The 16,700-nt window shown below is 40.8% G+C and overlaps 1 protein-coding gene across 1 annotated transcript; it reads left to right on the top strand.

The window, feature by feature from the left end:
- The first annotated feature begins 3,244 nt into the window (after positions 1-3,244).
- Positions 3,245-9,569, top strand: LOC134457814 (adhesion G protein-coupled receptor E3-like). The gene is made up of 12 exons (XM_063209785.1): positions 3,245-3,265; positions 4,376-4,441; positions 4,732-4,888; positions 5,421-5,534; positions 5,772-5,953; positions 6,532-6,693; positions 6,984-7,190; positions 7,383-7,615; positions 8,505-8,565; positions 8,774-8,865; positions 9,029-9,191; positions 9,441-9,569. Exons 1-12 carry the CDS (start codon positions 3,245-3,247, stop codon positions 9,567-9,569), a joined length of 1,587 nt encoding a protein of 528 aa, XP_063065855.1.
- The last annotated feature ends 7,131 nt before the right edge of the window (positions 9,570-16,700 follow it).

Raw genomic sequence — 16,700 nt, 5'->3', positions numbered from 1 at the left:
TATAAAACTAGAAGCAATGAGAGAGTGCAGACATCCCCCAAGGAACCTGCTTTACCACCTTAAGTCTTTCTGCCTTCTTTTTGTGGTGTCCCAGCAATTGAATTTCTGGTAACTAGGGGCGTCTAGATCTATAGGCCAGCAATGGTATCATCGGTCCTTGTGAAGGTGAGGATGAGGCTCAGCAGGCAAGTGATAACTAGGAAACCTGAATGGAGTCAATTGAGCTAAATACTATATATATTTCACTCCAATTTCCATCAACCTCATGAATTCCAATGTAAAAATGGTAAAATGACTTTTTGAATGGTTCAAAATTGTCAACCTTGCTGGATCATGTCTGAGAAATGTTTTAATCTGTTATATGTATGGCCTTGTAAATATTTACTATGGATTGTGGACATTCTCAGATGTGGATGAGTGTGTGGAGAGTCCTCCTGTGTGTGGTCCAAATGGCACCTGTTCAAACACACCTGGCAGCTACACCTGCACCTGTCCTCCAGGGTTCCGTAACCATGGCGATAGCAATGCAGTGACTGCACCTTGTGAAGGTGAGGAAACATAGCAAACAATTGTAGGCTACAGCCCTCAGTAAGTAGGGCTACACAGGGGCGGAGTGGCCCACCTTTTCCCACCGGGAGAATTTTCCCCTTGGCGGCCCTCTTTAAAAAAAAAACAAAAAAACAAAAACAAAGCGAACAACATGGTTTCCTAACCAAAAAGACAAAAGCCACGAAATCTGCAGTCGTACTACATGTGGACATTAGTGTTGTCAAAATATCAACCTGAAGTGGAGAATTGTAGCCTACACCTTGATGAAATGCACAGCCAGTGGTGTAGTCTACGTAAAACGCAGGTATACGCACCCATTTCAAAATTTCAGGGATTACAGTATACCCACTTAAAATTGATTGATCCATTATTTACAATAGCACAAATATATACAGTAGACTATACACACATCAAAAAATGCTCAAATATACAGTATACCCACTTCAAAAAGTAGACTACACCACTGGAGCCATCATCACAGTCCAAAGCATTCATAGGCCTACTAGGTTAGGCTACATCACGCTACTGTTCCATGCAAATGTGCACTCCACTGTCATTTTGACAGTTTGGAATTGAAATATCGTTTAAGGAAGACAGGATGAGCATGGGCACAAAGTTTTGAGTGTGGGGATTTTTAGAAGAGTAGGCTTACAAAATATAGTATAGTAGCCTATAGCTTACAAAAAGTCTGTCTACATTGTGCAATAAACCCACCATGCAGCAAATAAGCCAAACCTAATAGCTACTTCAAACCACAACCATAAGTCAACAAAATGTATAACCAAACGGTGTAGGCCTACCTTAAAACGATGTCTTCGTCGCAGCAAATGTCTTTGTTTCTTGCAATCACTCTACTTTAATCCACAGCTTAGGCTACACACCCAGCACTGGTCACATCAGAATCTTGTGTGGTAATTATTTTGTTCCATTTCTTCAGACATAGGCTACATCCTATATGTACCACATATAAATATATGCATGATAATAATATTATTTCGACTATAAGGAGATATACTGACGGTCTAACAAATCAAAACAAAACCCATTGCTTCTGTTAGGCGCAGTTCTCTTCCTTACCACTTGGTGGAGTCTGTTCGTAACCCAAGTCAATAACCATAGAGCAAGTGAATCTGGACTGGAAAGACTGTAAACTGTAAAAGTCGTGTGGAAATCGGAAAATAGATCATAATTTATTAATATTTCCATCCTTTGGTAACCAATATACATATCACAGGTTCTTCAAATACTGAAAACGAAACTGTGTTACTAAGATCTTGTAAACTTCCGCGATCTACGGTGTATGAAAATTATCAGTAGAGAAGGGGTGTGGCCAATTCACTGTTTGACACCGTCAGTGAGGTATTGCCGTCTGGTATGCGGTATAAATACTGGCTGGTAAGCTCTATTGAAATACAGGTCATTGAAAGTGAGAAATCAGTGCTTCTTAGTACAATTTTAAAACTTCAGGGCCGGTTAAGAACGACGTGCGGCCGCATTATTACATTTCACGGCCGCGGCCCACCGGGACAAGTCCCCGATCTCCCGACGGCCACTCCGCGCCTGGGGCTACAGCTCCCCTAAAGAGATAAAGTATAAGAGGACTCCAAATGAATGTCAGACTCAGATCCGAAAAAATAATCAATAAATCAATTAATTATCATTATTATATGGTTGTGACGTCATCTGTCGAATGCTCCATTCATTTCAACGGGGCTCCCCAACGTTCGGACGTCTGTTATTTTTCGATAACGGACGGGTTGGTCGATAACAGACCGCTGTCAATGGCAGCAAGACTTTTCACTGCTAAAGCGACTTTTCAACAAGACTCTAATCAGCTGCTGTGATAGACCCGTTGTCCTGGCTACCGCTGTCAATGGCAACAAGACGTTCACTGCTAAAGCCACTGGCTTGTATACAAGTCAGTGGCTAAAGCGAATGTTTCATATCACTCCGCAGGGGGTCCGGTCTTTTGTCACTCTAATCAGCTGCTGTGATAGACAACACCTGTTGTCCTGGCTAGCCTACCTAGCTGTTGCCTAGCGGTGTTCCACAACGGCACTGTTTTGTTTTGCGCAGCAACAATCTTAACATTAAATAGGTCTAAAGAAATGTCCCCGCATGTGTGAATCATTTAAGTATATCCATATAATAAGCGGGTTAACTTTCGGCGAGTCGGTCGCTTTGTGGAATAGCAGCACTTCAGAGAGAACAAGACCCCTCCGCTCCGCGTCGGGGTCTAAAGATTCTCTCTGTCGTGCTGCTATTCCACGGTAGCGACCTTCTCGCCGAACGTTAACCCTTACATAACTGTTTAAAAGGTCAATAATAAATTCATTACATGAATAAAAAGAAAAGAAAAAGGAAAAAGAAGAAACTGAGTGAGATCTTGTCCTATTATGTATTTATATTAGGACTGTAACGACACACTGAACTCACGATTCTGTTCGTATCACAATTTTTTTGACACTGCCTCCTTACATCACAATACAGTATTGTGACTGATTATTGCGATTTCTCGGTTTGACACACTAGCGTTAGAGCCCTTATTTATAGCATAATATGTTTACCTGGTTTGCTGTTATATGTGCCCCCCTGAAGAATCACTTTTGGTCTAGAACCGCCACTGTAGATACAAAAAAACCCCAATGATTTCAATTTATTTATATTTGTCATGTCATTTTCAGAGCTGGGAACAATGCTGAAGAAGGATTGCCAGGTAACGTTTACCCCATTACACCACACATTTCACTACCTCTGGCATATTTTACTAATGCCCTGCTTTTCTACTTATAACTGAACACTACTTATTAATGCTATGTACTTCATCTGCTCATTCTGTAACTTAACGTGATCATGTTTTCATTTATTTAGTGGTGAACTGTGCTACGAATTAATTTGCGGTGTGACATTTTAATAATAGTAGAAAGACAAAACAAAGCAAAGAAGAAAACAAAGGTTCAAGGTTTTTGTAGTTGGTTGCTGAGAGAACAACAGGTCAGCTAGTGAATAATCATGTCTATGCAGATCCAGCTTTTAACAGCAACTCTGAAGCCAAAACATTACTGCAGACACCATCAGTGAAATCAATGTTGAAATGATTATAAGAAGACCTTCAGAGTGACACCAAGCAGTTGATTTTCAGATGTTTGGCCTGTTCTAACTGTAACTAAATTAAACTAGACACTAGTGTCAGTGAAAAACATGTGACGATGTTAGGTTCAGTCTTTCTCTTAACAATGATTTCTCAAGGCAATCAAAATATTCCTAATGCTGTGTATGACTGTTGTTTACGGGTAACTTGTGTTTTGACAGCACTGAGCAACAGCCTTAGCCTGGTTCACACCAGACGGTGTGTGTGTAGCTTTGGCGCCCCCTGGCGGAGCAGAGCTACACACACTACCGTCTGGTACACAGCCATAGAGCACGCTCCGTCTCCAACCAGAAAATAGGCTGAGAATTTATTGCTTCTGCACGGCCTCCTCACCAACAAATTCCTTCAAAAACCTTCCTGTTAATCTTTAAAGAGACAATATAGGCTCTAATCTGTCTTGTGACTCCTCAATGTGAGTTACTGTTTATATTTAAGAAATAAATGCTCCGTCTATTTTCTGGTTGGAGACGGAGCGTGCTCTATGGCTGTGTACCAGACGGTAGTGTGTGAAGCTCTGCTCCGCCAGGGGGCGCCGAAGCTACACATACACATACACCATCTGGTGTGAACCAGGCTACAACAGCCTAAGCAGAGGAGCTCAGCAAAACCAATATGTTATACGATTATAAGAACGTGCTTTCACAATTGTTTTCTGCCGTGATTTTTTTTTCTTAGGTCGTTGATGTGGATTGTAAACTGAACTTTCTGAATACATCAGTGTACACTACTCTGCCAGAGAAGGTGAGGTTTGCTGTATGTGGCCGATTCATTCTGCATTACATTTAAGTGATTGTTGGAAGGTCTGAGTTGATTGCACTTAGGTTAAGTTGCATTTAATAGCTCATGTATGTCGGATGGATATTACTTAACAAATTACACACTATATATCATATATCATTCTAAACACACTGCGTATGTTTTTTTTTCCATCAGTCTAGTATACAAGAACAGGGACTTATAAGTAATACAAGTTGAACACAACTAATGTAAGTTTATGTGGGATTTTGGTCTTTTTGCATGTCTCCCCATAGACAGTGTCCAGTCTTTTGGATGATCTGATGGACTCTCCCCCAGACAGGCTGGCCTTCAAGGGAGATGCTGTGCTTCAGTCCACCGAGGACCTGGTGTCCACCCTGGTCAAGCCCACAGCCACAGAGTCTAGGATAAACTTCACCACCAACACCACAGGTAGACTACATTATAGCCCAACCACCACCTCTCACCACCAACACCACAGGTAAAATATAGTCCAACCATGTGCACTGTGGTTCAACACGCTAAGCCCCCACACATGGGCTTTCATGGGGACCCTGGTTCGAGTCCGGACAGGGTCATTTCCTAATCCTCCCCCATCTCTCTCTCCCACTCACTTCCTGTCAGCATATCGTACTCTCCTGTCAATAAAGACATAGAAAGAAAGAAAGAAAGAAAGAAAGAAAGAAAGAAAGAAAGAAAGAAAGAAAGAAAGAAAGAAAGAAAGAAAGAAAGAAAGAAAGAAAGAAAGAAAGAAAATAAAATGTTATAGTCCAACCACCACCCAGTATAGCTCAAACATTACCACCAACTCCAATACAAATATCAGTATTAACATCCCTGCAATGGTATAGTGCACTCCAACCCAGTCCAGCTGAAACCTTGTGACCCCATGGGTACCTAGTTGTATAGGTGCAATAAAACAAATTATATTCCATGTTTTACCTTCTGTAATGTTACTCCTCAGAGCTGAGGATCCTGAGTGTTGGACCAAACACCTCTCTGACTGGAATGCCTAAACTGGTGACTGCAGATGTCAATGTTGACATCGACCTCCTGGGCATTGCTGACAACAACAATGGTACTCAAATTCCTCACTCACACACACACACCCACACCCACACCCAACCACCCCCCCCCCAACACACACACACACACACACGGTGTAAAATTGACTATTTGTGTATTTGTCTGTTCAAGGGATATTTTTCTAGCATAATCAGAATGATTAGTAATCGTTTGACAGAGTGATTAGTAATCGTTTGACAGCATGTAAGGCAAGGACTTAAAAAGTACTACTGAATAATCTAACCCTCAGGTTCAGCATCCGTGGTCATCATAGTGTACAACAACATGCATGAGGCTCTCAATGCCACCTTCTTCAAGTCCCCAGACAACAAAACGGCTGACATGATCTCCAAGGTTGTTTCCGTCATCTTGCCAAACACATTGAGAAAGACACTATCGACTCCCATGAACATCAGCATACCACATCTTGAGGTTTTTGTCCCATTTCATGACCCTATAAGACACAGCCCCTGTTATCATCTCCAACCAGAACGGCAATTAAAACATTCTTCAGGTGGAACGGTGTGCATTAAGGGACTACAGATATTTGTGCCATTTTAAATTGTATTACAAGTACTGCAAGGTATTGATCCCATTGTAATTTAAAGAATCACAATGTATTGAATTGCATGCAAAGAATAAACAGCGCGTGCCAAAGAAGTGTGAATATATAACCCTACCAACATGTACTAATTATAGTTTATGGATAGCATTGCAGAGATCATCTTTAGAAATAGTGTGATAACTCACTCTTTAACTCAATTTTTTTCAGGTTTCAGCAATGATTGATCTATTTTAGTTTGTTAATTAGTTGCTTAATTAGTTAGTTCTTATTAGTAGTAGTAGTTGCAGTAATAGTAGTTGTAGTAGTAATACTTGTATAATAGTAGAAGTAGTAGTACTACAAAGTAGAAGTAGTAGTAAAAATATCATTACTACCATCATCATAACAGTACTTAATGTCAGCAGATGTGATTGAAAACTTAACAAAAGTCTGTCTGTGTGTTCAGAATGCAGACACTGAGGGCGAGGTGCTATGTGTGCACTGGGAGGCCAATGCCTGGATTCAAGATGGCTGCCATGTCAGTATTCCCAAGTCCACTCACACCGTCTGCTCCTGCCAATATCCTTCAACATTCGCCCTGATCATGACCATGGATCCAGCACAGAAGGTGAAATATTGTGTTTTCCTTTACATGTTTGTATGATGCTACCTTAAAGTCAAGGAAAGCCCTTACATATTAGCTAACTTCACATTAATAAATCGCTTCTAAAAAAGATATGTAGACATATTTTATTCATGTCAAAGGAAGTTGTGGTGTCCAGTAGCATTAATAATAATCATGTAGCTCCAAGTGCTTTAACCTTTTGACAGGAGCACAAAAGTTGTTGATGTTTTTGGGATTTCCTGATTTGGCAGCCAGCTCCAGTATATCACATAGTGATGTGCATACGTTTCCAGAGTGACCCTGTGATGAGCATTCTGAACACCATCTTGGTGCTGATTGGCCTGCTGTTCCTGACCTTGGCGGTGATGACCTTTGCCCTCTGTCGATGGAACCCCAGGGTGTCCAACGTGGCTCGCCTGAACCTGTGTGTGTGTCTGCTGCTTGCCCACACCCTCTTCCTGCTCACACAGAGATTTCTCCTGCAAATCAGGGCCCATCAGGTACACAAGCATTAATCGTATGTCTGTGCTTGATATCATATGTGTGTTTGTCCATACAAACTGTATGTGTGTCCATGTATGTGAGAGTGACTTATTATTATGCAGGTATGTAAATGTCAAATCTTTTAAGTTTCCCATCCATTTTAAGTTTCTCTCTCTTTGTCCCTCTACCTTTCTGTCTGTCCATCCCAGGCTCTGTGTAAGACCCTGGCTGGAGTCCTGCACTACCTCTTCCTGTGTTCCTTCGTCTGGATGTCCATAGAGGCCGTGATGCTTTTCCTGTCTGTACGGAAGCTCAGGCAGGTCAAACCTAGCGAGAGGGCGCGGCTACAGTGGAAGATCTCCCTCCCGATTGGCTACGGGATCCCGCTAATCATCGTGGGTGTGTCTGCTGGAGTGAACCCTGAGGGACACGGCAGTGACAAGTGAGTAGATAGATGAAAATATATACTCAAAATCTGCAAAAACTGTGAGGGGTGTATTCACTTTCGTGATATACTGTAGATAGATAGATAGATAGATAGATAGATAGATAGATAGATAGATAGATAGATAGATAGATAGATAGATAGATAGATAGATAGATAGATAGATAGATAGATAGATAGATAGATAGATAGATAGATAGATAGATAGATAGATAGATAGATAGTACTCTACAGATACATGTTGATAGATAGCTAGCTAACTAGCTCCATAAACAGATAGACAGAGAGGCAGACTGTCAGGAATTCAAGTTATCAAAAAAGCAGGCAGTAGTCAAAAAACAAAAACAAGAGATCAAGATTTGGCAGCACAGAAAAAGGGTACTCACACTGTCTTTGCTGAGTTTTCCTGCGAGCCACAAAGAAAAAATCAGGATCTTAAATAGGCCGGTACATCAACACCAATAATCCAATCATCCAATCTCAAAGGAGAGCAAATGAACAAAACACACAAAGGCAGAATGGCGACATCTTGCATCTTGTAGGCACGGAAGAACATGGTGAGCACAAAAGTTCATAGGAATTCAGAGGCACACAGTGGCAGAATGGCGGCATCTTGTGGGCAGGTAAGTACATGGCAGGCACAAAAGTCAGACAGATAGATAGACAGATCGATAGACAGATCGATAGACAGATCGATAGACAGATAGATAGATTTATTTTTCAGTACATAATGTACTTCTAGCAAGTTGATTATCAAAGAGTTAATAAGGAGCCTTGAAACTTAGTAGATAGACAAAATGGATGGATACAGACTGAATAGACAGATGGACAGATCGGACAACCAGACTTGTTTTAATTGTAATTATTTGTTTTATCTTTTAACTAGGTGCTGGCTAGTGGAGGGCTTCAAATGGAGTTTCCTTGGCCCTGTTTGTTTCCTCCTTGTTGTGAGTATAAGACAAGCAATATTTCTCTCTCTCTCTCTCTGTCTCTGTCCCTGCCAAAAATATCAATATTCTTCACCATCATCACCATCATCTCTCTCTCTCTCTCTCTCTCTCTCTCTCTCTCTCTCTCTCTCTCTCTCTCTCTCTCTCTCTCTCTCTCTCTCTCTCTCTCTCTCTCTCTCTCTCTCTCTCTCTCTCATCTTTCCAGGTCAACACCATCCTCTTCCTCACCATCATCATCACCATCCAGTCTACTCTGAAAGAGGCACGCAGTGACGTCTCAAAGGTCAAATACACCAGGTAAGAGGTAACACTTGGCTAGGTAAGAATATACACAAATGCTGACCAGGACCTTGTTTCTAAGTTGCTAACAACAATGGTGTCAAGACAGACCCCAGAACCACCGAATGTCCAAACACACACAGTAGGAGTGACACTGAATCGTTCACTATCATGTCTGTAGGGTTCTGTTGTTCAAACTGACAGTCCAGTTCCTCATCCTGGGTTGCCCCTGGTTACTGGGCATGGGGGCAGCCACAAGTCGGGTTCTAGAGGTTCTCTTCCTGTTCCTCACCTCCCAGCAAGGAACCGCCATCTTCCTCATCCACTGCCTCCTCAACACAGAGGTAAACACACGTCCCAGCATGCCCGCACGCACGCACGCACGCACGCACACGCTCACACACACACACACACACACACACACACACACACACACACACACACACACACACACACACACACACACACACACACACACACACACACACACACACACACACACAATGACAGAGAATGACTTTAACTCAACTCTCTCTCTCTCTCTCTCTCTCTCTCTCTCTCTCTCTCTCTCTCTCTCTCTCTCTCTCTCTCAGGTGCGGTGTCAGTACAGGAAGTGGTGGCAGAGGTTCGGTCCGTCCAGCAAGCAGCCAGAGTCAGCAACAGGAACAGGACTTGGAGCTGTCTCCCTCAGTCTGACACAGCAGCCAAGCAAGGACTCTTAAGCTCACGCACGCACACGCACGCACATGCGCACGCACACGCACGCGCACGCACACGCACACGCACACGCACGCACGCACACACACACGTCATGTCATGTCATATTGATCTGTCAACACCCATCAGCCAAGCCGGTACACATGATCCCATCCATGAGCGCACACACACACACACACAAGTACACATGCACACATATATTCAGTACACAAGTACACATGGACACATATATTCAGTACACAAACATATCGTCGTCTTGCTACCAAAACCGCGTAAGTCCGATTTTGGGATTTTTGGAAAACAGCGAAAAACTAAATTTCCTAGGGGGCGCCAAACACCATCTGAGACCCTGGGCAAAGAGCAATTGTGAGTCCCCCCTAATAATTTTGGTGAAATTGAGATTTTTCAAGAACTTTACTCCCCTATCACTTCTGCATCATCCTGTCATCCTGTCTGTGTCATTGGTCCATTACAAACAGTACCTGTCTAAGATGTTAAGTTAGTTTCTGTATTTATTTTGAGTGAAGCTGCAAGTTAAACATGAAACGCCTTCTAAGGAAAATAAAACACTTTAAAATATTTTTTTTTGATGCAGCACAACAAGAACAATGCACAGCACATTATTTTGATAGTTATACTGTTCTTTTTATTTGTATTCCAAACTTTAATCCTGGAAATGGTGAATGATTGTGAAAATATGTTGGTAGATATGAGATTTACCAGCATGCTAGACTATTACAAGGTCTACAAAAAGATTTCAGTTTTCTTTTACTTTCTACTATTTTCAGTCATGTTAGTTTTCAATGATAATATTATTTACATTCTTATCCAAAGTAAAGCACTCTGCGACATTGTCATTATGCCAGAGCAATTGACATAATGGTAATACACACATTGCTCATGCCAGGACAGATCCAGCTTGCAGTGTCACTCAGAGAAAGCATTGCAGTGGTGTCCAATCTCCATGTTGAGGGTCCATCAGTCATGGAGGAAGATGAAGGGGTGGGGCACTTCTTTGGTCCTTGTACCTACTCACTAAATGTCTCCTCCTTGTTTATCATCTTTGGTTAACTTCTGCTCTTTTCCATGCTCCCCAACCTCCCCAACCTTACCCATGACAGAGGTAACCTGGTCATAGAACTGTTCCCCGCCCACTTCAACAGCATGACCGTGGCATTCAGAACATGGTATAGAACCACTGCTGGATTCACTACACTTAAAGTTTGACATACCACTGATTGCAAAATACTGTAATGCACTATCGACACCAATCCAAAGGTGTTTGGTGTCTATACCATGAGGCATAATATAAGTGTATAACTTCCCATGACAATCTGATATTTGTTAAAGGCTGCAGCAGCCCTCTACAAACCTCTGACTACATCAAATAAAGCACTTGGTTAAAAATTGTTCAATTTGTTTTGTATAGCTTAATTTTAAGGCTACAACCATTGTGTGATAATACGAATATCTCAGACACAGAAAGGCCTATCTTAGTATGAAGTTTTGACACATGGCCATTGTCTTTGAAGAGAGAGAGAGAGAGAAAAAAACAACTCTCAACAGATGTAAATAAACTGCTTCTTCTTATTTTTGATGCAAGCAACTTGACATGGGCAAGTCACTCACAGTGACTGTTGTGATTGATCAATGACCCTGGCGGAAAGGCAGGGTGATGCAGCTGTGGTAGGGGAGTAAGTTTATATAAAAATCTCATTTCGACCAAATTCGGACTTAGGCAGTTTTGGTAGCAAGCCGACGATATACACTTTTTTTTTTTTTTTTTTAAAAGGTTCAGTGCTTTGTTTTTGAAAAAAGGTGTCATCATGTTCATCTGTATGATCTGGTGCAATTATGTCAGTAAAGTAATTCTCAATGTCTTCCATGATTTCTTCTGTTGTGTTTTTTGAAATAATGTTTTTACTTTCTATTAGTTACTATCTATTTTTCTTGGATACATTATTTCGTTATATGCTCAAGAATAATTTATTACATTTTTCTCCTTTTTCCATCCATTCAGCTTTATTTGAATAATATGTATTACTTATTTTCTCTTGCATTAATTCTTCGTATTCTTGTTGTTTATGTTCCAGTCTATCCAACATATTTTGTGTAGCATTGATTGATACGTTATCCGCACTTGCGGACAAAGCCTAATTAAAAGAATTGAACATAAAAAATAATTTTGTTTTTGTGTAAATCATGCCATTTTTATAGTGTGTCCTCTCAGAACACACTTACATGTATCCCATACAATTTGAGGGTCTGCTGAGCCTACATTATCTAAGAAAAAGTTTTAAAATTTTAGTTTTGTCTATAACCAGAAACTGCTGAAGGATTCTGTCTTTAAATTTCTAATAGGATTTACCTCTAGGATGATCTGCTATATCTAAGTGCAGAGAAATTAATTGATGGTCTGATTTAATTTTATCTTCTATCATTACTTTTTTAATCTTTGAAACCAGAGAAAAGGAAATTAGAAAATAGCCAATACGGCTAGCTTGATTTTGTCTTCTCCATGCATAGTTCCGTAATTTAGGATTCTTTAATCTCCAAATATCCACCATGTCTTTACCATTCATTATTGCTTTAATTTCTTTCTGACTCTGGGGATGGTACTCAGTTCTAATACCCCATTTACGGTCAATTTCCCCATTTTGGACCACATTGTAATCTCCAACCATGATATAATAATCACACTCATAAGAATCTTCATTAATTTTATCGTGTATGCTTCCAAAAAAGGTGGATCATCAGAATTTGGCCCATATACATTAACTAAGCAGATAAATTTGTCCTCTACAGCCATTCTTAGGATTAACCATCTCCCTTGAGGGTCAGAGTCATATCCATGTATTTTAATTGTTAAGTGTTTTCCAAGTAATACCATCACCCCCCGTTTGAAAAATTGCACTTTTCATACATGAAAAGGGGGATCTTCTCCATGGTCCGCCATTTTGAATTTCCAAAAATAGCCATTTTTAGCTGCAAAAATGACTCTACTAAGTAACAAACTAATACTTTCTAGTATGGCCCAAGTAAACGTTCATGTAAATATCAAATTTGGCAATAGGCAGCCCAGTTTCATGAGCAGCATTGTGCAGGAAATGGTCAAAAAAAGGTACTGCAACTGTGTCCCTTTAAAGGGAATTTTCACCAATTTCCTCGTGCTTCCTTCCTTGGATCCAGTCACTAGGGGTGCATCCCAATATGTGACCTTGCCTCCTCCACTTGCCTCCTCCACTTGCTTCTCGTCATGATGACATCACTGACAACAGCATTATATTTCAATATCTTGCAAAAGCTCAATTGTAAAGTCTTTTTCTCATTTGCAATTGGGATGGTGAATGAAAAACAGTCCCTCTAAAGTTGTTGTGGCGAGGCTGACAGCTGGGAAACTTAATCGTTTTCTCCACGGAGGAGGGGCCAGGAGGCGGGACGAGGAGACAAGCACAAGTGGAGGAGGCAAGGACACATATTGGGATGCACTCTAGGTTTGATAGACAGGGGGGACTTAGCCCCAGTGGAAGAAAATGTGCAAAAAAAATTCAGCTCACCTGCTAAGGTTTTGTCTATGAATTCATTATTTTAAGAGCAAAGAAATCCCGCACACTGTCCATTCCACAACAAACTTTAATACAACATGAAGAAGGTCGGATGACCGAAACGATGTATTAAAGTTTGTTGGTGGGATGGACAGTGTGCAGGATTTCTTTACACTTAAATGACAACCCCACTGGGATAATATCCTACGCACCTGCCCACCTACAGAGGTGTGCAAAAGTGTCTTCTTGAACAATTATTTTAAGAGCACCATATCGATTTTTAAACACTAGTTACAGTGATTTTTTTTAAAATTCACATTTCAATGAACATTCCTTATATGTAAGCTAAACAAAACATTTCAAAATGTTTCAACTGATGAATATTATGTGCGGAAGTTAAAATGATTAGATAAAAATGCAGAGAGCATCATTTACACAAGGACTAAGAACTTACTAAGTTACTAGTTACTAACTGCGCGTCTCCAGGAGAAGCAGTGGTCAGGAAGCGATTCATTCAAACAGGTTCCTTACTTGGAGTAAAAATGACCTAATATCTGCCGGGGATGCATAGTTTTCCATTAGTAGCTATTTTAATCAGCAGTTTGAAAACACACATGAACTAAGACAAATATTAAAGCTCAACTATAATTTCAAGACAATGTCAAATGGATTTATTATTCTGAGTGGATTTATTATTGTGAGTGTAATTACTTACACGGATGAAATCTTCCGATCCAAAGTATCAATTTTCACTTTTCTCGAGGTGTTGGTCACAAAGCACAATCCTCTACCTGTTCCTATTGCAAAATCGTTAAAGGGGGGACTAATACTAATGTAGGGGGGGCTAAAGCCCCCCTAAAATAGGGCTAACGACGGCCCTGCTTGGATCAATGCGGTGGATGATGGCTGGTAGCCTACTAAGCAAGAGATAGAGGTCATGGAGGACGATAATCATGAAAAAGAAACATTACATTTGTGGGTGCATTCCAATATCTGACCTTGCATCCTCCACTTGTGCTTGTGGCCTTGTACCAGGAAGTAATATGTGATGATGGCATTACAATTGCGCTTTTGCGAGATATTGAAATATAATGATGTTGTCAGTACAGTAATTTTCTCATTTGCAAACTGGATGGTGAATGAAGAATAGTCCCCCAAAAATTGTTGTGGCAAGGCTGACAGCGGAGAAACTTAATTGTTTTCTCCATGGAGGCGGGTCATCGGCAAAACGTGAGGCCACAAGCACAAGTGGAGGACGCAAGTTCGCATATTGGAATGCAGCCTGTGAGAGGAGGCCCTCCCTTGGCCAACGGTAGACAAGTGCCCTACCCATGCGGCTGACCCGGGTTCGATTCCCGACCCAGGTCCTTTGCCAGCCCTTCCCCGTCTCTCTCTCCCCACTCGCTTCCTGTCACCACCTTCACTGTCCTATCATAAATAAAGTCAAAAAGACAAAAAAAGATTTAAAAAAAAGAATTTGCGAGAGGAAAGCTAATTAAAGATAATTACGTCCTTCTACTCAAATTTTATTTGAAAATGTACCCAAGCAAAATCAAAAAGTATTTCACTTCAGATGGGTACTTTTACTTTTACTTGATTTATGCAAAGTAAAGATACTTTTTAGCCTACTTGAGTGCAATTGTCCTGTGGTTTTTCCACCACTGATGTGTGCTGTGAGTACTGATATTATGGAGAGTGTGTCAGGTGATTCATTCAAAGGTTGAAAGGAGAATCTTTACAAGCCAAAGTTTTTCAGTCAGTCCAATGTGAAAAAAAGAGATTTGATTCATGTCCTTGAAGCAAACACACAGAAAGTAAAACCATGCTGTTCTCATTTCCAACACAATACATGCATCTAGGTTGGACTAAAGTAGCCTGTGGGTGCAATCAGAGAACCTCTAACAGGGAGAAGGCTCAGTCTCATTGGTTCCCATTGTAGCCAGTTAGCTTTGCATTCATACTGCAGTAACGAGCGTGGGCCAGTCCTTCATGTGGGAAAATGTATGGAATGGAAAGGGGAACCCATGCTAAATACATTGCTACTGCGATTTCCAGTCACAAATATCATCAACAAAACATTCCTGGTAAGCACTATGACTGTTGTTTAACAATAGGCTGTATTGACAAATCGTTCAGGTGTGTAGTTTTTCAGCAGGTTAGAAGATTTCAACCTGTACTCGCTAGCATCGCGCTAATGTTTATGGGTTTGGCCCCATAAAAATTGAGCTTTGTGACCCAGTATATAATAATCTAGTGGCGCAAAAGAATCGAAACGCTACTCAAATGGGGTCTTATTATTTCTAGCTTCGAACTTAATATTAATATTTCAGGACAAAAAAATATAAAAAAATCACAAAAATTATAATGGTAAAAAACTCCATTGACACCCATTCATTTTGCACTGTCCCGTGGTTAGGGTTAGCCAATTGTGGCTAACAGGAAGTTCCGTGAGTGAACAGCCCCTGGTGCAACTTAGCCAACCTAGCTCAGTACCAGAGCTCAGTACCTAGTCTGAAGTTTGAGTTCCATTTCTGTGCCAAAGCAAACCTTCCAGTCAGGCGGGGAGCAGTACCAGTTATAGTGTTGTCTCCCTGTTCACTCTCAGGGAACAGGCCCACATTTAACACCTGACAACCTTGCATATCTTAAAGGTGCACTGTGTAATATTTTAGTAGTTTATTTCCAGAATTCATGATGTCCATTCACAAATGCTACCTTTCATGAATAGTTACCACCACCATTCAATTCTAAGTATTCATTATGATTGAGAAGATCTTCCTTTTCACAAGGCTCTCAAGTTTTGAAGATTGCTTGGAGGCCTTTCTAACTCACGCAAAGTGTCCCGGTTTCAGACACAAAAATCTGATCACCCTAAATTAGCAGCATAGCTGCGGAACAAAGCGGTCTCCTTGGAAATGCAGTCCTTCTTGAGTGGTTCCTGTAGACACAAGATAAACATGCATGAAGTCACAGTATGGCCAGAGTAGATATTGGAACTACGTCTGAGTCCTCAAACATGAATATGCAACACCAAAGGGAAAAAAGCCAACTTGACAGATCCTTTCTTTGTCCCTCTACGGTTATAAACAATGTCTAGTTCTTTGGTCAAGCCATTGTAGTGGGATAAAACGCCTGGGCCTGTTCCTCCCAAACCAACCACTAGATTGAGCAAATACATTTTACCCTTTGCCATGCTGTACATTGACTGGAGTGGGATATTCTAATTAAACCAGGGAAGAGATGTACTGAAAGATGAGACACGGTAAATGATCTAATATGCACTAGATGCAATTTGCCACTGAGCGTCACCAGAGATGGTAGCAACCCCAGGTGAAAAAGTGGTTCAATTTAGTACAATAAAAGCATGACTGAAGTGTACTTAGCATGTTAAAAGTGCACTCGTGCTTTTTGTGCTAAGAAAAAGTATGTTTACAATATGCTTATTTAAAGTGTACTTAAAATTAGATGTAATTAAGTTGCTCTCAAAGAAAGTACACTTTCGAACCATACTTCAAGTGGACTTCGAAGATGTTTGGCTAACTTACTAAAAGTGTATTTTTTAATAACATATTGCAATTGTACTTTTTTAAA

The sequence above is a fragment of the Engraulis encrasicolus genome, chromosome 1 (assembly GCF_034702125.1).
Source record: "Engraulis encrasicolus isolate BLACKSEA-1 chromosome 1, IST_EnEncr_1.0, whole genome shotgun sequence".
In the NCBI taxonomy this organism is placed as follows: Eukaryota; Metazoa; Chordata; class Actinopteri; order Clupeiformes; family Engraulidae; genus Engraulis; species Engraulis encrasicolus.
Note: the sequence above shows the minus strand (reverse complement) of the source record. Positions and strands in the feature narration are given on the sequence as shown.

Excerpts from the sequence above, each read along its gene's own strand:
- LOC134457814 (XM_063209785.1), top strand. The coding sequence starts at position 3,245 with ATGCTGAAGAAGGATTGCCAG. Across the intron at positions 3,266-4,375 it reads TGCTGAAGAAGGATTGCCAG|GTCGTTGATGTGGATTGTAA; the intron begins GTAACGTTTACC and ends TTTTTTTCTTAG. Across the intron at positions 4,442-4,731 it reads ACACTACTCTGCCAGAGAAG|ACAGTGTCCAGTCTTTTGGA; the intron begins GTGAGGTTTGCT and ends GTCTCCCCATAG.